The sequence below is a fragment of the Eulemur rufifrons genome, chromosome 16 (assembly GCF_041146395.1).
Source record: "Eulemur rufifrons isolate Redbay chromosome 16, OSU_ERuf_1, whole genome shotgun sequence".
Lineage (NCBI taxonomy): Eukaryota > Metazoa > Chordata > Mammalia > Primates > Lemuridae > Eulemur > Eulemur rufifrons.
Window position 1 is genome coordinate 74,454,481 of NC_090998.1, and position 26,936 is coordinate 74,481,416.

Consider the following 26,936-nt stretch of genomic DNA (forward strand, 5'->3'; position numbering starts at 1 on the left):
CTGCGCTCGGCGCTCAGCTGCCAGAGCTCCCGCGGCCTTGCCAAATCCACTTACGTCAGGCTGTTGCCCAAGCCCACACCGGCTCCGAGTTTGCCAGCATGAACGTTCCTGCTTCTGGGATTTTAGCTGCAGGAAAATTTAGTGGTTGTGTAGACAAACTGACAAAAAACCCAACATTCACATCATACCACCCACCATCCACCCACACCCCAGCTGTTCCTCTGCCTGGCCTCTTCCCCACCCGCTGCCTGGCCTCCGACAACGGTTTATCTCGGTTCCTACCCCAAATTTGTAACACAGGAAGAGGAAACTCACGTGTAGGGAGCACTTCGTTTTAAGCTGGGCATCGCACTAGGTTATTTTTACATTTATCAACTCATTTTCTAACTCATGATGTGCCTGTCTTCATGGCCAATATTGGGCCCATTTTCAAGGTGGTGATACTGAGTCTCAGAGAGGTTTTAGTAACGGACTCAAGATGAAGCAGCTGGTTGGTGGCAGAACTTTCAGCTGAAAGTCGTAACCCAGGGTCTGTGCTTGGGTTTATGAAGCTGGAGGAACATCCAGTTGCAGAGCTGTGGGCCCAGGCTCGAACCCTGGATTCTCTATCTGCTGATCGTTGCCCCAAGGGAGCTGGACAGAAGAGATAGGCCCCCAGTGTTTTTTTATTTTATTTAAATGACAATGGAAAAACTGCAGGCAGGATTATCTGGGTCAGCTGAGAATGTGAGGTGGTGGTTCTGGTGGCCCCAGAACACCCCAGGCTTCCAGAAGTCACTTCCTAAAGCAAGCCAGATTGGAGCACGCCCTCCTGCGTGTGCACCTCCCCAGCTCCCTGTGGCCTCCAGGAAAGACTCCAAACTCCCTTCGCCATCTGGCCCCAGCCCGACTGCCTCCCGCCCCCCTCCCTCAGCATCTTCTCTGTCCTTCCCGCGGGGCCCTCTCCAGGCCGGCCTTCAAACTCATCTCTGATTTTGCCTCCTCCAGCTGATGCCATCACTTGGTGACAGCCTTCCCTGCTCTGTGTCCCCTCCCAGGGGGCACTTTGTTTCTCCTGCTGTCACTGTGTCTACCTCATCGGACCAGGTGCTGGTTTTCCTTACCGTTCCCAGCGTCTCTGCAGCGCCTGGGCTGTAGCGATGCCGGGGAAATGTAGCTGGGGTGAGTGAGGGACAAGAAGCAGCCTCTCCACAGCACAGAAGGACGTCGGTCGTCCTGGACTGGCAGCCCTGGCGAGGACCCAGGAAGGCATCTTGCCCGGCCTAACCCTCCCTTAGCAAGTGGGGCCCCTGCAGGGAGGTGAGTGTCCAAGTCAGCTGGTGACAAAGCCAGGATGAGAGCGCACTCCCAAGACCACCTGTGGCTCCTGACCGTAGCGCTCCCCGCCCCCACCCCAATGCCATCTGCCAGCACTGGAGGTGGTCACTCAAAACGGGAAGGTCGTTGTTAGCAACTCCCCCAACCAGCAGAGGAAAGAAGGGAAGACTTGTACTGGGGGGAGCAGTTTTATATTTTATCTTATTAACACTTCAGAGGCCTTTGAATAGAACAGAAGTACCCTTCAGTGTTTGCAGAGCCAGGAGGGAGACAGGACGCCAGGTCCAGGGAGCAGCAGCGGCAGCCACCAGCTAAGAAGGGGCTGGAAAGATGCTTCTAAAGTCCAGCCTGAGCCTTATGGGGCCGAGGTGTCCTGCCAGGCCAGCAAGGCGGCTCTTCTCATTAGCACCAAGGGTGAGGACCCTCCCCCTCCCCTGGCCAGCCCCATCTCAGGCTGCTGAATTTGGTGAGATAATTCACACTGCGGCTTACTAGTGCCAGAAAATAAGGAAATCTCAACCCAAACCACAAGAAAACCTCTCCCGGGAGTCAGCAGAGTCGGCCAGTTCAGAGACAGAGCGCTTTGTTGGCAGCACATTATTCTTAGAAGTTTGCAATGGGTGTGAGTGGGTGTGTACGTGTGTGTATGTACATGTCCCAGACTTAAGTTTGAGACAGGGGACGGCCCGGGCTCCACCCAACCCAGTGCCTGTAACAGCATGGCAGCGGGCAGGCCAGGGGCACTGCAGGGAGGCTCTGCCCTGTTGAAAAGCGGTGGCTTTAAGAACGGGCTGTACTAGTTTCCTGGGGCTGCTATAACAAATGACCACAAAGTTGGTGGCTCAAAACAACAGAAATGCGTTCTCTCAAAGTTTTGGAGGCCAGAAGTCTAGATCCAGGTGTCGGCAGGGCCACACTCCCTTGGAAGGCTTTAAGGGAGGATCCTCCCTGGCCTCTTCCAGCTCCTGGGGGCTTCCGGCAATCCTCGGTGTTTCCTGGCTTGTCGCCGTGTCCTCCCATCTCTGCCTCTGTCCCTCTTTGTCCTCTTGAGGACACAAGTCATTGATTTCAGTGCCCACCCAAATCCAGGCCGATTCCATCTCGACATCCGTAACTGATTATGTCTGCAAGGACCTTATTTCCAAATAAGGTCACACACCAAGGACCTTGGAGGAAAGCTCATGCAGGGGCAAAGACTGCCCTGGGTAGAAGCAGCTCAGGTCGATGGGTCTAAGGAGCCCTTTGGTAAGGTGCTCCTTAGGGCACGGGTGTGAGGTGAGCTTGTTGCCCAGAGTTCATAGCAGAGCCTGGTGTGGCCGGCTAACTGCTCAGTGTCCCCTCCGCTTCAGACGCAGAGGCTGAGCAGAGGCAGGGCCCACCACTGCCCATCCAAGCTGCGGTCAGGTGCTCCAAGGACAGAAGCCAGATTCACTCCTTTTCTGTTCCTCAGAGCCTAGCGTGGAGCCTCCCATAGGAAAGTGTGTATTCTGTTTGTTGAAAGCCGGGCATGGTGGCACATGCCTGTAGTCCCAGCTACTCAGGACGCTGAGGCGGGAGGGTCACTTGAGGCCAGGAGTTCAAGAATGGCCTGGGCAACATAGTGAGACCCCGTTTCTAAACAACAAAACACAATGTTTGTTGACGGAATACTTGCTTATTGAAGAGAAGGAACATTGACCATGACTCCTACAGTGATTACTTGTTCTAACTTTGGACAAAGGACAGTTCAGGTTTTGTATCAGGAAAGAGTGAGTCAGACTGTGGTCTGGACGGGAATCCAAAATGAGGAGTTTGAAGAAAATGTGTTGGCCAGGAAGCCGCAGCCTGGAGAAACGCCTCTGCTACTTGCGGGTGGTGTGAACTCGGCTCACAGCCTCGGGTCCTGCAAAGGGTATCGAAGTGTCGTGAGGCTGACAAGAGATAATGTGTATGCCCTCTGTAAACTGCCAAGTGAGGTGCCCATCTAAGGAATTTGACTACTTGAAGGCAGGATAAAATGAAAAGGGCGATATAATCAATGAGCATTGCAAACAGTGAGATCACTGTTTGAGAGCAAAATTCTGCTGGGCGAGAGGTCATGTTTTAAGGACCTGTATGAGTGAGGCACTGACATTTATCGATCCTTTAAAAGAAACTACCCTATGAGGTATTTTTATTCCCATTTTAGGGTGAGCAAACTGAGACCTACTGAAGTTCAGTGATTTTTCCCAAGGTCATAGGAAGTAGAGAGGCTGGGGTTCGAACCCAGGCCTGTCCACCCCAGTGTTGGTTCCATGTAACATCTGGCCCATCGAGGCTCCTGGCCTGTGCCCTCGTGTCAGCTGCCACCGTGCCTCGGCCTGTGGGTGCTCGTGGGAGCTGCGCAGTGCCGGCCACCAGCATGCTGTTTTCCCGTCACCCTGGTCTCTTGGATGGTACACCACGTAGAGGTCAGCTTCCGATGTCCAGTCGGCTGCAGTGGGACTGCTGGGTTCCCAGTGCTCATGCCAGGGTGGCCCATCAAAGCAGGCACCTTCTCTACCCTGCAGATGGGCAGAGGCGAGTTCTATTTCAAGAACAGCCCTCGTGGAAGATTGGTCTCTTCCGCACGAGGAGCTAGAAATAACCGTTCATAAGCAAGGTTTTCCCAGGCACTCTGCAGTTAACCCCACTATTACTCTGGAATGCAGAGACCCCTTTCCTGGCAGACAACTTTAGCAGCAGCCTCTGGGCCAAATGCAGCTGCTTTCTGGAAGAGGGTGTGGTGGTAGAACAGAAATGGCTTAGGTCTTGGCACTAGATACAATTGGGTTCAAACTTCAGCTCCACCAGTTACAAGCTGTGTGATCTTGGGCTAGTCAGCGTTTTAGAGCCTGTTTCTTTCTGTGTAAAAACAGTCTTCATTTGACAAGTCACACATATTAAGTAACATTTTTTTACATGCGTAAAAGCACAAAGAAATACTGAAAATCACTGTTAAATTTTATTATCCACCTTTAAGATTAATTTTTCTGTCTTCCTCCTTTTATTTAAAATGCATACATAGAGAAAATTATTTCATTAAAATAATGGAATTATCCCATGCATACTGCCTTTTTCACCTAATGTATATTTAAAGATGTGGGAAAATGTTAGCAATGGATTATCCTCTGAAATAGCTACGTGGTATTCCATTGCACGGTTCTCTTAATATTTAACCTACTCCTATGTGGTGGAAAATGGGATATACTCTCACCGTCCAACCAAGGGCCTTGGCTTCTTCATCTCTAAAATGGGCTAACAGTGCCCATCGTGCATGGTGGTGGTTTGTGTTCAGCACGTGGTAGGTCCTCATTAAGTGCTTCTTTGTCCTTCCTCTCCACTGGTTCCTTTCACGTAGGGTATCTACCGTGGTGCCATGAACGTGCCCCAAATAAATCCATCGCCCCATGTGTCTGCTTGGCACCCGAACTCCTCGTTTCCTGCACTAGGGATCTCAGTGACAGGTGCCCCGAGCAGAGGCCCCGGCTCCCTCTGGGTCTGGGCAGCACGGTTCCTGCTCTGGGAGAGCGGTTGGGATGAGCTGGGTGTCTGGTTAGTGTCTGCACCCCCTTGCAGGGCCTGGCGTGCGTGCGGCGTCTCTCCCGTAGGCTGCCGTTGCTGTCTAAGCCGAGCACTTGGGTTTGGTGACTGTTCACATCTGCCGCTCCCTGCGCCCACCCCCGCCCTCCCGGATTAATTGGATTGTGTGAGGTTTTCTTCGCAGTGGATGTCAAGTGCTGGCTGTGTTAGGCATGATATACTATAAGCCTCGCGTCTATTTCTTGTCTGAGCCCAGCTAAATAAAACATCATGTTTCCCCTGCCTGGTTGAGATATGTAAACCAGATGTAATTCTGCCTGCCCTTGACTGATCATGGTTCCCTGAACTCTGGATCAAACGAGTAGAATATGCACAGCCCTCTAAGAGGGTTAATTTTGTCTATGAAATTGTCACTGGGGCTGACAGAAGGTGATATTTATGATTTGTTTTGTTTTTGATTAAATGAGAGTATAAAATAATGAGGATAACACTAATAGCTAGTGTATGTCATGGGCTTACCTGTGTGCATGTATCGAGCGTTCTGATATCAACTTTATATGGATTATCTCGTTCAGTGGTTAGGTCAGTCCCCATATTGTCATGAGGAAACTGAGGCCTGTCGCTAGTCTGAGGCAGGGTGGCATCTGAACCCAGGCAGTGACTCAGGAACCCCTCCTTTTAATCCCAGCAGCAGCCTTTGTGAGAGGGTCAAGTGGGTGTTTATAGGAAAGGTCCCCTCGGCTTGGTCCCCCGTCCCCAGTGCTGGCTTTGAGAAAGGCCCCGGCTGTTTGCTAGGAAGAGCCTTCTGCATAACCTTTCCTATTGCTTAGGCGGCTGCTCACGTCTCTCAATTCTGAGAACAAAGTAGTAGGGAAGTTGCAAAATCAGGTCTGGCTCCTCCTGGGGAGGAGCATGGGAGACTGGATCTGAGCACATGAACTCTACATACACGACCTTAGATCAGAGTTGGGGTGCCAGACCAGAGCGGATGGGTGGACACACGCAGCGAGTATTTGCTGAGTGAATGGACAGGTGAAATCACACGAGAGCTGTGCGGGTATAGGGGCTTGCATATGGCCCCCACTATCTGTCTGGGAGTTTTCGGTTTAAAAATGTGAGCAAAAAAGCACATCCGGGTATATGTACAGGACACACACACAGGGAGTTCCAATCAGCCTGGGAATTAGACACAGAGAATTGTCTCTCTCATGGGGTTAAAGCCTCTGGCTTTATGCCTGGGTTAATTCTCCTTACAGTTAAAGTCATTCCTTCAACAAACATTATTATCCTAATAACGTCATCATTAAAAAGGTAAATCCAATTCCACAAGCATTTCTTCATTGCCTAGCATTGTATGTAATTTTTTAAAAAAAATCACAGAATTTAACAGAAATATTTCTAATCTACTATTATATGTGGGATTATTTACATAGGCCCCTCCTTCTAAAGGAGGAGAAGGCAGAGTGGACTGTGTGTGTGTGTGTGTGTGTGTGCCTCTTTACACACACCTATGGACACCCGTAACTATTCTTACAGGTGTGACTGGAACCTGTCAGGGTGACAGCACTGAGGGAAGGGGAAATCCGACCTGCTTTCTTGGCGTTTTCCGTCCTGTTAGGGTGAAGTGACTGCAGGATGCTCTCATGGGCCGCCTCAGTGTCTGGTGGCTGGTGAGCTGGGAAGGATCTCTTTGCACAGATCTGCCCAGAGTCCTGCCCCAGACAGACTGCTTGCCCTTTAGGCTCCTACATTCTCAAACTGGGATATTTCAGCTCAACTTGGATGTGGTGACAGTGGGATTCATTTTGGTATCCGATCTTCCTCTTTTGCCTGGCACTGCCATTGGGGGTTGTTTTGTGGGGACATTGCTTCCCCTCTCACCGAAGTTGGTCCCGTCCTTGCTGCCTGTAGCATCGCATGGAATGCTGGCTGCAGAGGCAGCCCTCGTTGTGAATACACATTTAATGGGAAATCACAAAGAGGCTGGTCCCACACGGTGAAAGGAAGCAGATGTGTGTAAGTGTCTCTCCAGAACCATGCGGGAGAGGCACTCGGCTCAACCTGGCACAGCCCAGCATCGGTCGGGTTACCAGGCAACCATAAGCAACAAATACTTGACAGTCTGGGATTGAAGGGGCAAAAACCAGACTTTTTCTAAATATCCTCATTACTTACCATAATAAGAGCCTCTATCCAAGTGTTCTTGTATCCTGGGCTGCCTAAGTTAGCCCGACTCTTGTGTCACTCTCACAGTGGCCAAGAGCTCAGGAGCCAGACTGCCTGGGTGCCATCTGTCGTCCTTAAGTACAAGTTTGTAACAGTGCTTAATTTATACTCCCTGAGCCTCGGTTTGCTTATCTCTGAAGTGGGGATAATAATAGTTCCACTCTCGGAGAGGATTAAATGAGTTGATGATTGTCAAGTTCTTAGAACAGAGCCTGATGCATAATATGTGCTCAGCAAAGACTAGCTCTTATTATTCCTCATACTGTGAGTTTTCTCGGCATACAGCTTGGAAGGAAACCTCCTCTTTGGAAACCACGGGGAGAGATCTTCAGACATAAGTGCAGCAGATGTGCCCCCAGAGTCAGCCCTGGAAGATAAGTAAGAAGGGACTGTCATTTCACCTGCAGGGGACACACCTCCTCTGAGCCCACCCTCCTCTTGCCTAATCCTCCAGCTCAGCACCCTTGGGGGGGGCTTTCCTCACCCCAGCTCCTCTTGTGCGAGCAGACAGCCCCAGTGCCCGCGTTTGCTCTCCTTGTGACCTGCTTACTCTACCTGCCCCCCTCCTGCCAAGTCCCATTCTCAGCCTGCAGTCCCTGCAGAGGTTCCCACGTGTCTGTGGAGCCAGATCGAATGCCTCTTTTTGGTTGGTCTCTAGAAAAGCAAGACCTGTGTCTTTCCAAATGCTGTTACTTCTTCCTTTGGGCCAGCTTGGGCCGGCCATTAAATTGTGTCCATCCCAGGCACTGTGTAACTTTTCCCGAAAAAACTCTTTTGGTGTCCTCGCAGCTCCTCCTGCAGAGGCAGCGGTGACTGAAGGGCACTTCCCAGCGCTCCTTTTTGATATTCAGGATAGGGGTTGGCATGTGTTCCCAGCCGCTGTCTAGCGGTAGAGAGTCCCCACTGTCTTCCACTTAAACATATAAAATACTTAAGATTCTTTGTGTTCTTTTTTTAAAGCAGCTTTATTAAGACCCAGTTCACACACAATACAATTAATTCATCCATTTAAAGTGTACAGTTCCGTGGCTTTGAGCATATTGAGAGTTGTGGATCCATCACCATCATCAATTCTAGAACATTCTCACTACTCCAGAACATTCTCACTATTCCAGAACATTCTCACTATTCCAGAAGGAAACCCTATGGCCTTTATGCTGTCAGCCCCCTTCCTGCCGTCTCCCTCAGCCCTGGGTAACTATAATGTGCTTTCTGGTTGTTGGTGTGGATTTCACTATTCTGGATGTTTCATATAAATAGAATCATATATAATATATGGGCTTTATAATCATATCATATCTGGCTTCTTTCACTTAGCATAATGAATTCAAGGTCCGTCCATGTTGTATCAGTGCCTCCTTCCTTTTTATGGCTGGATAATATTCCATTGTAAGGACATACCATACATTTCTGTTTGTCAGTTGATAGACATGTGAGTTTTCTTTATGTTCTTTTTAGCACAAGACCCGGCTCTCTATTTGAGATTGTCTTCGGTTCTCAACCATTTTTTTGAGAGGGAGGGCCATTTCTATCAAATCCCTAAATTACTTCTTGATTTGCTCATTAGTAATCCCTGTGCAGACATTGTTTTGAACCTGTAAGAAAAATAAAGGTTGGGTTTTTTTCCCCCCCAAATAATTAGTTTATGAGACCTGTTAAAAGAAATGATTCAGACCATTTCTCTTTTCTGTTCTTCTATGTTTTTATTTAGGCTCTACATACAACTTTAATAAAAGTTTCTCTTTTCCTTTCTTTTGGGTTAATTATTTAGGATCCAAAAATTCACTCCATTTAGATGAGTGTTCAAATTGGCTGAGGAAAAAAATTAAAAGCTTTCCACTGGGGAGGAAATATTATGCGCTAAAAACAAAAATGTCTTAGAATTTTAGCAGACGAAGCATTAACACACCAGGCAAGCGCATTTTCTTTTTAATAGGAACGGTCTCTTGTTCAGGTGGGTCCAATGACCACCTTATTTAATCTTTTCCTGCTGGGAGCCAATTTTCCCGGGCATGTTCTCTACCCAGGCCTGGTGTTGCACGAGGCCCAGGTGGGAAACGTTTTTAAGTTTCCCAGATTTCTCTGTAGGTTTGTAGGAGGTGTTCAGCGTCGCGGGGGTGAAGTCGGTGGAGTGAATGGGCAGGCCAGGGCTCTGGGGTGCTGGCCACTGGGACAGTTGTGCGGCTTTGAATCGAATCTGCATGCCGGTGCTGAGCTAGGTTTTCCAGGACTCACATGTATGGGATTTCTTGTGCTGCGTGGGGACCTTGTGTGTCCCCTCCCTTAGATACCTGCTCCGAAGAATTCCTCCTTGAAAATCTCAGTGACATGGTAAATATGCCCTGTCCTTCTGTCATTTAAAGGGTTGGGGTGGGGGTGCGGGGAAGGCAAATCAGCATGTCATAATGTAACAAGTTGGCAGGCAAAAACACAATATATTTAGAACCAAACTAGGATTACAAAAGACGTCAAAATTGAATTAAATTTCCTCTCTATTAGGGGGTTCTTTGATTTTCTCCCCCCAGATTTGTGTGGGAATGTGAAAAAGCTTAGGCTTTCGAACTGGTAGGTCTTGGTGGTTCTTGGGCAGATCTCTGATCCTGTGTCAGAGGATGACACTTTCCACCTCCACCAGGGTTAGTGTGGGATGCAGGGAGTTGGCCTGTATGCAACACCTGGTGCAGAATAAGTGGGCTCTTGTTAGGAGCTGCTTCTAAAGCTTTTCTCCCCCAAATGAGTTTTTTTAATACCCTAAAACTCATACCCAAATTTTAGAAGGAACGGTTTATAAGGAAACTCTCGGAGTCCTTTTCCTATAGGATGGTGCTAGTTAGTTGTGCTTGAGAGAGATCATCTTTGTCTCCCTTGAGCTCCTTGGACCCCAAGATTCAGCCATGGGGGAGGCACACAGCAAGCATTTGATAATAAATATGGAATCTGGTGGTTTCTGCAGGGAATTAACGTATCCATTTAATAAACCTCAAGAATAGTACAGCCTTTAATAGAAAGTTCCTTCTCCCAAAGAGCTGTGAAAACTTTTGCAATGATTATTGTTTTTCATTTATATCCTAACATTTAAAGACTAGAGCTGTGAACCTGAGAGCCAGAAGTAGATACTAGCAACTTAAAATACTGTGTATGAATGTCGTAAATATCCAAGTAGACAATTCGTTTCTCCTCCAGTGGCTTTCTTGGCAGAAAAATACAAAGGGGAAAAAAAAAAAAAAGAAAAAGACTCCGTGATTTAAGAAAACGTGGTGTTTGGTGATGATAACTTACATTTCTATAATGCTTTCCAGCTTACAGAAATGTTCTCCCATCATTGTTTCTTTGAGTGCCCCCAACTCCCAGAGGTTGGTGAGACAGTCCTATATTATGGTTAAGGACACGCTGCCTCTACCACCTCCGACCAGGTGGCTGTGTGAGTTATTTAAGCTCTCTAAGCTTATTTAACTAATTTTTAATTTTTTTTTTTTTTTTTTTTTTGAGACAGAGTCTCACTCTGTTGCCCAGGCTAGAGTGCCGTGGCATCAGCCTAGCTCACAGCAACCTCAAACTCCTGGGTTCAAGCAATCCTCCTGCCTCAGCCTCCCGATAGCTGGGGACTACAGGCATGCGCCACCATGCCCGGCTAATTTTTTTGTATATATTTTTAGTTGTCCAGATAATTTGTTTCTATTTTTAGTAGAGAACGGGGTCTTGCTCAGGCTGGTCTCGAACTCCTGACCTTGAGCAATCCACTGGCCTCGGCCTCCCAGAGTGCTAGGATTACAGGCGTGAGCCACCGCGCCCGGCCTAATTTTTAAAATAGGAATAACAATACCTTCCTCTTAGGATTGCTGTACAAACTGTGTAAGATCAAGCACAAATAATCCCAGCCACATACTAAGTGCTTCATAAATGGCAACTCTTACTGTATTATTACATGCAGTAATCCTCACTTTGCAGATGAGGCCACTGAAAATGGCAATTAATTTGCCAGAGATCATACACCTAGTAGTTGGCAGAACTGGAATGCAAGTATAATTCTTCTGCCTCCAGCTTTATTCCTCTTTCCACTGCTCCTTAGCCAGGATGTGTGAATCGGGGATATTTCGGTGCTTCTGGCCGCAAAAGGTACCATCATCATGAGCCTCTTACTGTCTCTTTGGTGCACTCGTATTTTAAATATCTATTTTTGTATTTGCAGAACATCATCAAGAAGGTGATTGGGCAGAAGTTTGTGTACAAGTTTGTCTCTTTCCCGGAGATTCTGAAAATGGATCCTCACGTGGTGGACATCAGCCGGGACAGCCTCCTGCTGCAGGACGGCGACTGCCAGGCGCCCCCCGAGGGCCGCGAGGCCCACAAGCACGGCCTGTCCGCCCTCAAGATCACGAGCCGCAACGAATACATCCACTCGGGCCTGTACTCGTCCTTCACCATCAACTCCCTGCAGAACCCGCCGGATGCCTTGAAGGCGATCAAGACAGAGAAGCTGGAGGAGCCGCCCGAGGACAGCCCCCCGGTGGAAGAAGTCAGGACTGTGATCAGGTTTGTGACCAATAAAACCGACAAGCACGTCACCAGGCCCGTGGTGTCCCTGCCCTCCACGTCGGAGGCCGCGGCGGCGTCCGCCTTCCTGGCCTCGTCCGTCTCGGCCAAGATCTCCTCTTTAATGTTGCCGAACGCTGCCAGCGTTTCGTCCGCCTCTCCCTCCTCGTCTCGGTCCCCGTCCCTGTCCCCCAGCTCGCCCCTCCCTTCTGAACACAGAAGCCTCTTCCTGGAGGCCGCCTGCCATGACTCGGATTCCCTGGAGCCCTTGAACCTGTCATCGGGCTCCAAGACCAAGTCTCCGTCTCTTCCCCCAAAGGCCAAAAAACCCAAAGGCTTGGAAATCTCAGCGCCCCCGCTGGTGCTGTCCGGCACCGACATCGGCTCCATCGCCCTCAACAGCCCCGCGCTCCCGTCGGGGTCCCTCACCCCGGCCTTCTTCACCGCTCAGGTAAGAGTCACCCGCGCCCTCGTGCACCCTCACTGAGTGGCTTCGCAGAAAGGGAGAAAGGAACTGAAGCCACTTCCTTCGGTCCTTCCCAGCACTCTCCTGGGACCCGTGTACCGCAGTCACTGTGTTAAACGCCAGGGGAAGTTACCTTTCCTTCCGCAGCCCATAATAATACACAGAGACAAGGGCTTGGTGTACCGCTGCTGGGGGTGCTTGATTGGTTTCTTGCCTTTAGTGGCCTAAAGGGATCCTAAGTTGGAACTTGCACACTGGCTGTCACAGATGATCGACAGGATGACTTCCTGGGGAAAGTCGAGCAGGCCAATTTACATTTTAGAAAGCGTTTGGGCTTTATGAAATTTTTACGGCAGAGTCCGCTCTGGGGGCACTGTGTAAGTAGCCATTTGTTTTCTGTTAACACGAAAATAGATATCAGCTGATACCGCCACTGCGCCACTGCGGTTGCCAGTGTGAGCTGCGGTGGCGTGTGTCTTTAATAAGACACGTAGGAGCCACCAGACAGGAGCTTCTTCACTGGACGCAGCGCTGCCCTGAAAAGGCCCAGGTCCACGCCACAGGGCAGAGGAAAGCAAGTCTGTAGAGCAAGAAAGTCTCTGTGGTTATTAACCCCAAGGAGAAAGCAGCCTTTTCCTTTCAGAAAATACTCATGCTCTTTCTTGTCCAGCCGACAGCTGCAAGGCAGAGACAAAGTACGTGCTGGTTAACTGTGTTTCTGCTTCCCTTGCAAATGGGACGCAATTTAGTGGCAGAGATTAGGAGCATTACTTTTGGGGTCACAGACCTGGATTAAGTTCCTAGCTACCCCGCTTCCTAGGGGTGTGACTGTGAGCATTACTATAGTGGCTTTGTGGCAGGTTGGGCTCTGGGCCCAGGACAGGAGAGTGGCAGGAGGGGCCCAGGCTGAGAGGGGGCCTTCGCACCAGAGGAGGGAGGGTGCTAGATGGTGCGCCAGACCCGCTCAGAACTAAGGGCGTCATGGCCGCGTGTGGGAGATGCGGAAGCCTCAGGACTCAAACTCCACGGTCCTGGAGTGTCTGCCCTGCCCCTGGCGTGGCCAAGGGCGGCCCACAGGGAGGGAAAGCAGTACTAATGAGGGAGAAAGCAGAGGGGACAGAGACCAGGCAGGACCTAGGAGTGCAGCATCTATTCAGAGCTAAATTCTCAGCCTGTGTCACCCAGGTGGTTTCCCTGAGAGCAGACAGGTTATTCACCGGGTTTCATCGTGACTTGACAATAAGCCTCCGGTCATTTAGGATTAGAGACCGTCAGGGCAAGATTGAGATTCTCAGAGATTCCCACCCCTAGGAGCTGCTTCAGGGGGTGCCCGAGGGGGCAGTAGGAAGGCTTTCTGCTCAACTCCATTCACCTCGGCCTGAGGGCTCAGCCCTTGCCCCTGAAATCACCCCCAGGGCACAGGAGTGAAGGAGAACCCTGGGGAGTGGGGCTGTCCCCAAAGGCAGCAGTGGTGCCAGCGCCTCACTCTGCCTGGCTGGTTTCCCTCCTACTTGAGCACTTTCTGTCACAGAAAGGCTCCTTTCCTGTGTGGCCTGTGCTATGTGCAAAGTGACACTGTGTGCCCATGAATATTTGGTGATCTGTGGGAACCTCCCGTAAACTTTCTTAACGGTGGGCTTTAGAAGAGATGAAGCACGTGCTGTAAAAACTCAGTACCCTGGACGTGAAACTCACAAGATTGGTTATTTCCAGCTAGAAAGATGGCAGGCAGAAGGGGAGAAGTCAGAGTCTTGGGATGTCCCATGTCACATAGTTACCATTGCCTCCAGGGACCTTATTAGGCACATACAGGCAGACTTTGTTTTATTGTGCTTTGCTTTATTGCGCTTTGCAGATATTGATGTAGTATTTTGTGCAAATTGAAGGTTTGTGGCAATCCTGTGTTGAGCAAGTCTGTCAGGGCCATTTTTCTAACAGCTTGTGCTCACTTCGTGTCTCTGGGTCACATTTTGGTAATTCTTACAATATTTCAAATTGTTTCATTATTCTGTGTTTTGGTAGTCTGTGATCAGTGATCTTTGATGTTACTATTGTGTTTTGGGGTGCCATGCACTGTGCCCATGTAAGATGATGAACTTAATTGAGAAATGCAGTGTGTGTTCTGACTGCTCCACAGACCGGCTGTTCCCAATCTTTCTTCCCCTCCTCTGGCCTCCTTATATTCCCTGAGACCCAACAATATTGAAATTAGGAGAATAAGTAACCCAAAGACAAGGGCCAGGTGTGGTGGCTCACGCCTGTAATCCTAGCACTCTGGGAAGCCAAGGTGGGAGGATCCCTTGAGCTCAGGAGTTCGAGACCAGCCTGAGCAAGGTTGAGACCTGTCTCTACTAAAAATAGAAAAATTAGCTGGGTGTGGTGGTGCTCACCTGTAGTCGAGGCAAGAGGATTGCTTGAGCCCAGGAGTTTGAGGTTACAGTGAGCTATGATCATGCCATAGGGTAACAGAGTGAGACTGTGTCTCAAAAAAATAAAATAACCCAAGAATAGCCTTTAAAGTGTATGTGGGAAAGGAAGAGTCACACATACCACATCTCTCACTTTAAATTAAAAGCTAACAACAATTAAGCTTAGTGAGGAAGACATGTCCAAAGCTAAGATAGGCCAAAAGCTTAGGCCTCTTGTGCCAAACATTTAGCCTTAGCCAAGTTGTGAATGCAAAGGGAAAGTTCTTGAGGGAAATTAAAGGTGCTACTCCAGTGAACACACAAATGACATGGAAGCAAAACAGCCTGATTGCTGATATGGGGAAAGTGTTACTGGTCTGGATAGAAGACCGAACCAGCCACAACATTTCTTTAAGCCTAATCCACAGCAAGGCCCTAACTCTCTTCAATCCTATGAAGACTGAGAAAGAGGATAAAAGTTTGAAGCTTAGCAGAGGTTGGTTCATGAGGTTTAAGGGAAGAAGCCATCTCCATAACATAAAAGTGCAAGGTGGAACAGCAAGTGGTGATGTGTTAATAGAAGCTACAGGAAGTTATCCAGAAGATCCAGCTAAGATGATTGATGAAGGTGGCTACACTAAACAGATTTTCATTGTAGATGAAATAGCCTTTTATTGAAGAAGATGCCATCTAAGACTTCCCTAGTTGGAGAGAAGTCATTGCCTAACTTCAAAGCTTCAAAGTACAGGTTGACTCTTGTTAGGGGATAGTACAACTGATAATTTGAAGTTGAAGCGAATGCTCGTTTATCTTGCTGAAAATCCTAGGGCCCTTAAGAATTATACTAAGTCCACTCTGTCTGTGTTCTATAAATGGAATGACAAAGCCTGGATGATACCACATCTGTTAACACCATGGTTTACTGAATAGTTTAAGCCCACTGTTGAGACTTACTGCTTGGAAAAAAATATACTTTTCAAACTATTACTGATGATCGACAGTGCGCCTGGTTACCCAAGATCTCTGATGGAGATGTACGAGAATATCAATATTTTCATGCCTCCCAACAACATCCATTCTGCAGCCCATTAATCAAGGAGTAATTTCAACTTTCAAGTTTTATCTAAGAAACACATTTCATGAAGCTCTAGCTGCCATAGATGGTAATTCCTCTGATGGATCTGGGCAAAGTAAACAGAAAACCTTCTGGAAAGGATTCACCATTCTAGATGCCATTAAGAATATTTGTTATTTATGGGAAGAAGACAAAATATAACTTTAACAGGAATTTGGAAGAAGTTGATTCCAGCCCTCCTGGATGACTTTGAGGGGTTCAAGACTTCGGTGGAAGAAGTCACTGCAGATGTGGAAACAGTAAGAGAACTAGAAGGTGGAGCCTGAAGATGTGAGTGAATTGTGCAATTTCATGACCACACTTGAAAGGATAAGGAGTTCCTTCTTAAGGATGAGCTAAGAAAGTGGTTTCTTTTTTTTAAAAAAAGCTTTGCTTCAAAATATTAACGAGCACAAGTGTTATTTTTACATAGATGAATTGCACAATGCACAAACTTCTGTGGGATTTGACTCCTCTTTTGAGGTCCTTAAGGTCATGTTTTTATTTGAATTCAGACAACTTTAGACATTTCCAGATATCCATAGTCACCTTTTATGAGTCTGTCTAACCCCAAGGTGGCATTTGTCATGGATTCCATTGGCATCCGTGGGAGCTGAAGATCAGAGATGTTAGACAGCCTGTTTTTCTCTCCTTTACTTTCCAAAAGCCTGAATGACTTACCAGTATCTCAAATCACCAAATCAAGTGATCTGCAAATACTTCCTCTTGAGTAGCTAATCCAGATCCTCTTTACTCAGTCAAGTAACAAATGCCTATCATTTGTTAGTTTGGGAGATAATCATTGAATACCAAGCACTTGCCAGGCACCTGGGGATGCAGAGGTTAGCGAGATAGACCCAGTTCCTGTTCTCATGAGTTCACTGGTTGCTGTCCAGCAGGAAAAGCATGTGGGGCAGTATATAATATAGGGTATGATTTGGGGGTGTGTGCAATTAAGGAGGACCCTGAAAACCAGCTGAGGAATTTGTTTGCTTTGATGGGAAATTAACAGCTGCTTAGATGTGTAAGTCAAGTGAAACAAAATTCCTATTAGAATCTATGAGCAAATAATTATTGAGCGTTAATTTTTTATAAGACCTAGAAAGGACACTGGAAGTGCACGTGCTGTTTTCATGACCTTGGGACCCAGCCATGACAGGCATGGCTAAGCTACCTGGGTAAAATAGTCCCTGCTAGTTGGTGCTCATAACTTACCTTCAGTAGCTTCATATAGTATCTCAGATGCAGTGGAAAAGGAATACTGAGGAGGAGGTATTAACTGTGCCAGAGGTGGGGAAGAATGTCGAGAGGGCTTCATGGAGGGGGGTGATCAAACTTGGGCAGGGTGTTGAAGGATCAGGAGGATTTTTTTGAGGGTGATGAGGGCATTGTGGGAACAGCTTGGGGCAGGGCATAAAGACGTGAAGCAGCCCTGTGATGAGGGGAGGTACGGTAGTTCAGTTACGTGGGAGGATGAATTCCAAAGGTAAAGGAAAGTGGCAGTGGGCGGCACTGAAGTGGTATGAGTGACCATCTGCATTGTGTTTTAGAAATCACCCTGATGGTGTGGATCGGGAAGTGGGGAGGCTGGATCTGTTTAGGATGCCACCGAAATATTCCAGGTGGAAGGCTGTGCTGGTGGGGGGTGGTGAAGCAGATGGATCTGAGAGAGACTTAGGGGATGGCTGTCAGCAAGACTCACTGGGTGGGGGGTGGGACAGAGGCCACCTGAGTATGAGCATGGGAGGAAGAATGAGCTCATGGGCAAAAGGTTAAAGGTTCAGTTTGGGCCATGTTGAGTTTGAGGAACCTGTAGGAGGACCAGGTGAACAAGTCCAGCTGCAGCTAAAGAGAGAGTTTGGAGCTAGAGACAAAGTTAGGGTGTCTTCGACAGGTAAGGGGTGGTTAAAGCCCTGGAAATGGATGAGGTCCCTTATCTGTAGCCCAGGGAAGCCTGGGCTGTGAATGGTCAGGGACGTTCTGGAATGAATGTTGAAAGACAAGTAGGCTGGAATTTTGTGGTTCTCTGTGTATATGAGATGAGCTCAGGATACACCAAGCAAAGTAAGAGGGTTCACATGTGGAAATTAGGGAGTGTATGAAACCGGTTATGGGGGAGCCTAGAATTGTGGCTCAGGTTACCCCTTTTTTCCTGAAACCATGAAAGAATTTTGAATGGACATAGTGTGTCGGGGCAGTTGACTTGGTGATGGTGTGCAGAATCGATGGGGAGGAGGGCCTGGGGCAGGCGGACTGGTTTAGGTGGTTTTTGTAGAATGCCATCTGTGAGGTGACAGGGGCTTGGGTGCAGTAGGAATGGAAATGACAGGATGAATAGCAAAGTGAGTTCACGGAAACCTTCAGAAGCCATGCCTGGAGCTTGCAATTAGGTGGAAGACATTTTGCGTGGTGGTGACTGGATGCTGGTGCTAGTCTGGGCTGTGAGTGCAGGATCCTATCTTGCTTTGTCCTTGTCTCTGGCACCTGAAGCATACTGTGCACCCTGTCAGCATTTGTTGAGGGGCTGCATAAATGGTGGTACTGTCAACAAAGGGAAATCTTAAGGACCCAGATGTGGGAAGAAGGTGAGCTGAAGTTTGAACACATGGGCACTCCAAGGGAAGAGATCCAATAGGGGATACGCCAGGGACGGGGCACACCTAGACCTGCTGATGGTCTCAGCTCATCAAGTGTCTAGGAGCCGAGGACTACAGGAGGCATAAAGATGAGCAGATACCTTCAAGGCTATGGAAAGAGGTATAAGGAAAATATGCAAATTACTGTGAGGCAGAACATATTAAATGTTAAGAAAAATAGTGGTTACAAAGTGTTATAAAGATTCAGAAAAAAGAGAAATCCCGTCTGGTTGAGGGGAGATCGGGAAAGTCTCCTTTGAGGTGGCATGTTGAGGGGCAAAGGGGGAGGCAGGACAGGATGGAGGAGGTGGTGGGAGGGTGTCATCCAGGCAGAGAGAGGGCCACACACAAGGGCCCTCTGGACGCCAGCTCACCTGTTTAGCTCAAGTGTGTGGGCTTTTTAGGAAACTGAAGTGGAAGAATGAAAAGGAGATCCTGGGAGGTCGGACCCCTTGCAAATTGAATGCCCATTGCCCGTGGGCATCATCTCCTTCCCTGGCAGCCTGTGGGACCAGGAGCTCCTTGTGGGCCAGGCTTGTCTTTGGGGAGTGAAAGGAAGCACGTGCCTTGCTGTGGCTTCTCTAGCACTCGGCCCTCAGGCTCAGCCTGCCCGCCTGACTCCAGGAGCATGTGGAGAGAGTGAGGCTCACACTCCCCGGAGATGACCGAGGGCAGGCTTTATAGGAACTTTCCTTAAAAAAAGCAACCAAGTATTAATAGTTCTTTCTTTAAGGCCCCGGGGTCTTCAGGGAGAAAAAGGATGGGAGGTAGGGGAGGGAATGAAGTCATTTCAGTATTTATCTGCATATATTATAGGAGACATTTCAAACATATTAAACATGAGAAACAGAAGGCTACTGTATTCTGAGTACATCCTGTATCCCTTAGAAACAAATGTGCAAACATCTCAAATCCAGACATGGGTACAAATTTGAGACTACGGAAATAAAAATTCTACACCTTATATATTGCTCAGAGGATTAGAGAGGAATGGGTGTATATTTATGTTCATGGATGAAAGATAGCTATGTTTTGTGGTTTAGAAGATTCATTGTCTCTGTAGCACTTTGATGGGTAAACGAGGAGGCCCCATACACATTGGTTATTACATGTTAATGTGATGCGTTGTGGTTGGAACCTGGCTCTGGAGTAAAACGCAAATATTAGTTCTCAGATCACCTAAGCTTGTGGACTTGAGCCTAACACAACTGAGAAGAGCCAGAAAGTTCCATCTGACTCCGTGGAGTTTTGTCTATTTTAGAGTGTTAAGTACTTTTCTACATACAGTTGAGAATTTCTCCCACGAATACATGAAATACATTTAGTGAGTGTGCTGGGTATACTTTTAATTAATTACTAATTCATTTATTCATCCAAAAACATGTACTGAGTCCTTAGCCTGATAAGCCTCCAATACTCGTTGAGCATAGCTGTGTGCCAGGCACATAGTAAGAGCTTGAGGTAGATCAATTTATTTAATCTTCCCAACAACCCTGTAATTGCAGGCTTTTTTTATTCTCCCCATTTTGCAGAGTGGGAAGCTGGAGCATAGACAGGGTGCATTGCTTGCCTGAGGTTACCTAGCCAGTACGTGGTGGTTCTGAGACTGGGACCCTGGCAGAGCTCATGCTGAGCTGTTAATTTTTAACTGGTAGGCCAGATGGCCTGGCACACTTGTGAAATTGCCTTGGACTAGAACAAATGAGAGGCTTATTCAAAACATGCATTTATCCTGGTAACCTCATAGGTCATTCAATATGTAGGAAATGCCATGGAACCAACGACTCAAATAATTTGGTACAAATTTGTTTACCTTTCATTAGCTTCATAGTTTGTGGAACTTTGGATGTTTGTCTCCATTCTGCTGAACAGAGCAGACCTTTCAGTTTAGGTTTAAGCCAAATGCTCTTGATAATTAGTGAAGCTATGGAGGTCAGTTCTAGGAAAAAATAACACTTTAGCATCCAGCATGATGCAACCTGAAATGCTGGGGCTTTTGCTGTGGTTCTTACACAAAGCACCTCACTGACATCACAAAACCACCGAGGGGCTTCTGGTCACCAAAGGTGCAGACGCAGCCTGGGCAGGGAGTTTGCCTCTGCTGCGGATAAAAGCCACGGGACTTCCCAGCTGAGCAGGTTGTTTCTTCTGCCCTCTAGCTGGTGTGTGCGTGTACGCAAATGCAGTCCTAGTACTCTCCTTGGAAACCCAGGGTTTTGGCTTTACACCCAGCCTGACAAGGAGCCCCTCCTCCCAAACCACTGCCAGGGCGATGGATTCCCATCAACTCCACGTCCAGAGCGGAATGTGGAAAACCCAGCTCAGAGCTTCTGAAGAAGCTGCAACAGGGTATTTTATAATAACAGCAAATCCTAAACTTACTGAAGGGCTGTTGATGCGGAAAGTGAAGCTTGGGAAGCTGTTTAAAAATGTGTGTGTGTCTGTAACCCAAGTAGTGGATATACACTGTAGAAAAATAAGATATAGGTAAGAAGAATAAAACTCCTTCAGGGGATCCCATTTTGCTTATGCACTAAATAAATCTTCCTGTTTAATCTGGGATGGGGGTGCAAGTGAAGAAACCATTTGGACAAAAGTTGCTACAAACTTGAGTGTTCCACCAGAATGCTTAGGGAAGGTAACTTGTCAATACCTCTTTCCTTTATAAAATTGTTAAAAATTAGCATTGAAGAAAATTAAACTGTTGACAGCCTTGCGGAAGTAAAGTTGCCAGATTCTCCTGAGATGGTGAGGCTGTTTTTCGGTCCATGCCTAGCACACCTAACGTCTCTGCTGCCGTTGAGCGTGGCTGCAGTTGGGTAAACCGGTAATATTAAATCTATTTGCTTTATTTCCCAGACACCAAACGGACTGCTTCTGACCCCAAGTCCACTGCTGTCCAGCATACATTTCTGGAGCAGCCTCAGTCCGGTCGCTCCGCTGAGTCCTGCCAGGCTGCAAGGGCCAAACACGCTGTTCCAGGTGAGTGTTTGGAAATGCACTTTTACACGCTGAACTTCTAAGGAACGTTTTTTTTTTTTTTTTTCCTGTGAATCCTGCAAGGGTAACAGTGAGTTCTGCTGTATGTTTGGTTCAAATGTTAAAGGGAGTTCATGTTAATGGGGCTGCAAACCCTTCAGAGGCAGCCGTTTTCCATGAGGCAAAATGGCGCACTCATGCCAGGCATCCACGATAGAACAATTAGTTCTTGAAGTGTTTTGGATATTTTCATTTGACTATGAAAACTGGAAATTTAGGAAAAGGCAGAACTTTAAAAAAAAAAAAATTTTTAATAAAAGCTCCTAAAAGACTTTAAAATATTAATCCTATTAATTAATGTAGTGATTCACTTGAAATAAATTCAAAAATAAAAATAGTGAATGATTTCTCCATACTGGCATAGAAAAGTTACCTGATAATTCTGTGAATCGTAATCAAGTTCTCCTTGTTCTGTAATAAAAAAAAGGAGCATCCAGAGCATTTGGTTAAAAAATAATGAAGACTTAGCTGCGTTGTCTTGCATAACTCTATACTAAGTAAGCACATTCATTATTCAGCCACACAATACAAACTATCATCACTTGCTGTCGTGTGGAAAATCAGTATTTCCTTTTTTGAGACCCAAAGACTGTTACTGACCACGGTGTTACTGTTTGACTATGAGTACAGGTAGCAAGGATCCTAGGGACAGGAAGGAAGCAAAGGTGGACACAGTGCAAACTCCCTCTGCACTTCATTCTAACGCTGTCTCATCCACCCCGCATCCTGTGCCCCCCCAGCGTGGCTCACCCTGAGTTAGATGCAGTTCTTTGGCTCTCGCTGCACTTAGCACTTTGTATTATGACTGCCTACTGATCTGGCAGTCTCCCCCACTAGACTGTGGGCTCTCAACAGACCAGAACTGTGCCCTGTTCACTGTGGTGTCTGTTCCCCACCATCTAGCACATGGCTTGGTACACAAATGATACTCAGTAATTATCGTTGACTGTCTAAATGAATTCACAAAGAGATGTCTAAGAAAGGTAACTGGTTTAAAAGTATCAGGGCTTCATAACCTTTGGAGCTAGTCATTTTGCTTGTGGAGGTTAACATTTGCTGAGCACCTGCTCCGTGCCAGGAGCTGTACGTGCTGGGATTTAGGGTCTTGTTGGAAGGGTGGAGCTAAAGCGGTTTTGATTGCTATCTTGCTTCTCTGGTATCCTAGTGGGGTTGGGGTAGAGTGTCCTTATGCGATCGTATCCCTGGAGTAATCAGATTTCTTTCTCTCCCCTGGCCTTGATTCCCATCATAAGAAATTGAGCTACGGTCATGCATGGCCAACATGTTGATTTTTAACCATTTTAACTCAGGCAGGAAAATAAAAAATTGAAATGGTGAATAAAAAACAATGAGCAAATATAGTATTAGGAAAAACTTAAATTAGGAATACTAATCCTTTGGTAGGGAGATAAAAACACTTCATTTCCTGAAAGTCTCAAGAACAGGGCAGCAGTCGTCTGGTATGAAGTAGAAAAGAAAGGAGTTGTCCGGCTGCAGTTAAGCGCCATAGGGGGAGGGACTATAGTGCTACTGTAATCCTGGAGTCTCACCTAGAGCTTCTGCAGAGTTTATTTGTGAATAGTGAGTGGCCTCTTATTTCTCTCCTGACTGGGAATTCTACCACCTGATTGATGTAGGGCTTGGTGCCCTCCTAGGAAAGCCATGGAGAACTACTGATTGGGGATTCTTTGGGGTCCCTTGTCTTAAGTACTAACCTTTTCGAGCCCAATACTCTCACAATAGTATAACAATGGGTCCTCTGTCCACAGTGATTCTCCACATCATCAGGCTCGTTGGGAGATGGGCATATCCTCTGTTCTTCAGTCACTGCTATAGACCAGTGTGCAAGAGAGTCCCATGGAGGGTGTGTTAAAGATTGCTGGGCCCCAACCCCAGAGTTTCTGATTTAGTAGGTCTGAGGCGGGGCTTGATGAAAACATTTCTTTCAAGTTCCTAGTGATGCCACTGGTCCAGGAACCACAGTCTGAGATGCACTGCAGACCTGTGATTCCTAATTTACATTTAGAATTCCGCAGAAAAAATTACTGCATTTAAAGGCTACCTGCTTAGAATTTTAACTTTAATTTCACCAAATGGACCTGGTCTCTCTCCTGGAGCCATTCAAATTACAACCTGGTCTGGATGGTAGACAGGCTGCATGGCCTTGAGCCCTGTTTTCATGGTTGGATCCATGAGAGGAAGGAAAAATAATTTTGTATCTTTAAAAGTATTATTACTCTTCCTATGAAAAGAGCAATTGTGTGGTAAAAGTTGAAAGTAGCAGTTTGGAAAATGGTAAACAACAAAACATGGCAAGAGGAGTAACACTTTCTGATTTTTAAAAGCAGACATTACAATTGATTTTCAGAATTCAGATTGCTATCAGCAATGTCCCTTTTAAACTAATGAAAATAATTTGCTTTCAAAATAACAAACCTCTTTCACATATGCTGTGTGTTGGAGGAAGGAAAAAATAGATTTGGCCTATAAATTGTAAGTGATGTTGGCAGGTTTCCTATTGTCATGATTGGAAAGGTGTCAGAATCCTTAGGGTGACAGTTGACAGAGCCGAGGAGTTTTACACAGAAGATCCCCTGATACAGTTGTTATAGCAGATACTGAAGCATTTCAGGGAAGGAGAGAGAAGACAAGATACTAGCCTTTCTGGAAGAGGTATGCTTTGTAACTGAAAAATGTTTTAATAAAGACACAGGTGCCTGAGACATTGTACCAAATGTCAATATAGCACCTTGGTTTACAAGTAAAGTGAAATCTGATTCAACTGGACAGTTTGATATTTTGAGCTCGTCTACAGGATGTCTGTTCCACCTTTTGAACTTCTGAAATAGATTTTGATCTCATTTGGAATATACCTAGTAGGAACAGGTATATCTTGAAATTTTCAGTGCAGCAAATCTAACTCGGCAAATATTTGTGGTGCTCTGTGGCAGGGGCAGGGACCATAGGGACATACAATGTGTGGATAATAGATGAGCAAACAAAGTGCTGCAGGAAGCCAATGACACAGTAGCTCTTTTCCGCTGGGGACTGGACAAAGGCTCCAAGGTAGAAGTGCCATCTGAGCTTGGAAGAAGGGACAGGACTTTGACAGAGGAGAGCGTGTTGGAGACTACTAGATCTGAGTGACTGCGATATGAAAGTCTGCTGAGGAAGGGACTGGGGGAGAGCAGACCAGCTCAAAAAGCAGCTGTGGGCCTTGTACGCTCAAGAGTTTCTCCCTTAATCTGTTAAGTGTTGCTAAGGCTTTTAAAGCTGGAGATAGGGAGGGTGAGATCTCCATTTTAGAAAAATATCGCTGATATGAGTGTGGAGGAAGAACTGAAGAGGAAATTATCATATGTTTAGAGTAGAACAGTGGACATAAGAATATATTTAGAAGCCATTTCAGAGGTAAGATTGAGAGGAAGACATTGTGTGGGGGGTTTGAGGAGTAAGTAGGTAGTGAACAGTAGGAAGAGGCAAAGATTACTAAGTGATTAAAAGACTGGAAATGCTACTAATAACAACAGTTAACATTCATTGAGGGCTTACTGTGTGCCAGGCATTGTTCTAAGCATTTTTTGGTGGCTTCTCATTTAATACTTCCAATAGTTCTATTTTTAGAGATGAGAAACTAAGGCACAGAGCTGTTACTCAGTTTACCCAAGATCGTACACTGAATAAGTGGCACAGCCTCGATTTGAGTTTTGGTGTGTGTTCCTAACCATCATTTTCACTGACTTAAGAGTTAGCACTGGAAGAGCTGGTGTTGTGGGGAAAGGGGGGGATTGGGTGGGGACATCTCAGATGGAGATGGTTGTCAAGTCCAGGCACAGTATTGGAGAAAAGAAGGCTGAGGACCAAAGTTTGGAGAATGCTGCAATTTAAGAAAGGGGACTGGCAGGAGAAGAGCCAATGAAGATGAATAAGAAACATGCTAGAAAAGCCAGGATTTTCAAGAGAAGCTATGGGCATTGAGTATATAGAAATAAAGAGCTACAGGTAATTTATTTTAAAAAACAGAAGATTAACAAAACCAAAGCTGAGTTATTTTGAAAACACCAATAAGATGGATAAAAACCAAAAAGAGAAATAAAACGATGAAAATGCAAAACTTGCTTATCTTCCAAGTATTCACCCTTAAGTCAGTGGGAAGAGTGGTTAGGAAGCCGACCTTTAAAAAGTATAAACTTTTATGTGGGTAGGTTTGATCACACAGTTGAGGTGGATTAAAATTCTAGAAAAAAATGAAAACGCCAAAGTTCCAGAAAAGAAATAAAAACCTCAAGAATATACCAAATAAGCTTTAAACAAACAGTAATTAAAGCTACCCCTAAGCCCTGCCAAAATAAGAAGTTTGCGGGCAGTTTGGTACAGAAAGATTTCAATCAGTTTAAAATTTGGCTTTGCTGCTTATTAGCTGTGCCCTTTAGCCAACAATGAAACTTACCTGAATTCTGTTTTCTCATCTGTAAAATGAGGATAACAAAATTTAGGTTACGGCCCCTCGATAGCAAATGAAATGCCATCCCTTGATAAACTCTGGGGCACCAAACATAAGTTATTGAAACAGCTTGAAAACTACAAAAATGTATTTACATTGTTCTATAAGTATTTACTGTACTTCTCACATATGCCAAGCTTTGTAATTTGATATTGATTGCTACGTTTAATATTTAATTTACCCGGACTAAAGAGGAATTATGATAGAGGACAGCCCAGGGGATCATTTTGACACATCACCCTAGACAATGAAAAATCTAATTCTGAGTAGTCCTGTACTAGAAGGAGGCCTTAATTATTCTTGTTCAGTTGGGATTACAGCTGATGTATTTGTTTCAGACCTGAAACTTGGTATCAAAGCATATATGCCTTTTATCCTACTATTTATTATCCTAGTTACCAAGAACACAAATTAACACGCCTGAAGCTCTGACTCAGATGGGGCAAAGGCAATATATGTAACCTAAACATTTGTAACCCTGTAATATGCCGAAATAAAAACAAATTACATATGTGACCTAAAAAAAAAATTACTCTTTATCACTTATGGGTGATCTAATAAGCTTGATATTATTTACCATTTTGATTGGAAAGAATACTTTCTCAGGTCCAAAATAATCTTTCTATTCTAAATATTTTAAGTTAAAACATTCCTCATTTTTAAGTGACTGAGAAGCATCTTTGTGTAGTACTCTGGAAAACTGGAGAATTTCAAAATACAGTATTAGAAATTACTCACAGGTAGAGTCTAGTTTTCAAAAAAATTTTTTTCTTAATATTTAAAGCAAATCAGCATTTCTAAGTAGCTTGGAACCTTTGAAAAACAGTATTAGAGACTGGGAATGGTGGCTCATGCCCACAATCCCAGCACCTTGGGAGGCCAAGGCGGGAGGACTGCTTGAGGCGAAGAGTTGGAGACCAGCTTGGTCAACATAGTGAGACCCATCCCTTAAAAAAGAAAAAAAAAATAGTCCTAGCTACTTGGGAAGCTGAGGCAGGAGAATCCCTTGAGCCCTGGACTTCGAGGTTGCAGTGAACTATGATTGTGCACTGCACTCTAGACTGGGTGACCAAAAAAAAAAAAAAAAAAAAAGAACATGCTTTAGCAACATATAAAGTACATATTATTTTCTAGTAGCCTGTGCATGTAGAAT

At 46.1% G+C, this 26,936-nt stretch overlaps 1 protein-coding gene across 3 annotated transcripts in view; it reads left to right on the forward strand.

Annotated features, from left to right (window-relative positions):
* ELK3 (ETS transcription factor ELK3) overlaps window positions 1-26,936 on the forward strand; it is a 162,159-nt gene that overhangs the window by 132,322 nt on the left and 2,901 nt on the right. For all 3 annotated transcript variants that reach the window (XM_069491356.1, XM_069491355.1, XM_069491354.1), the window contains 2 exons: window positions 11,273-12,067; window positions 21,100-21,222. In XM_069491356.1, the coding sequence (XP_069347457.1) occupies window positions 11,273-12,067; window positions 21,100-21,222 (918 nt within the window). The remainder of the gene's footprint in view (window positions 1-11,272; window positions 12,068-21,099; window positions 21,223-26,936) is intronic.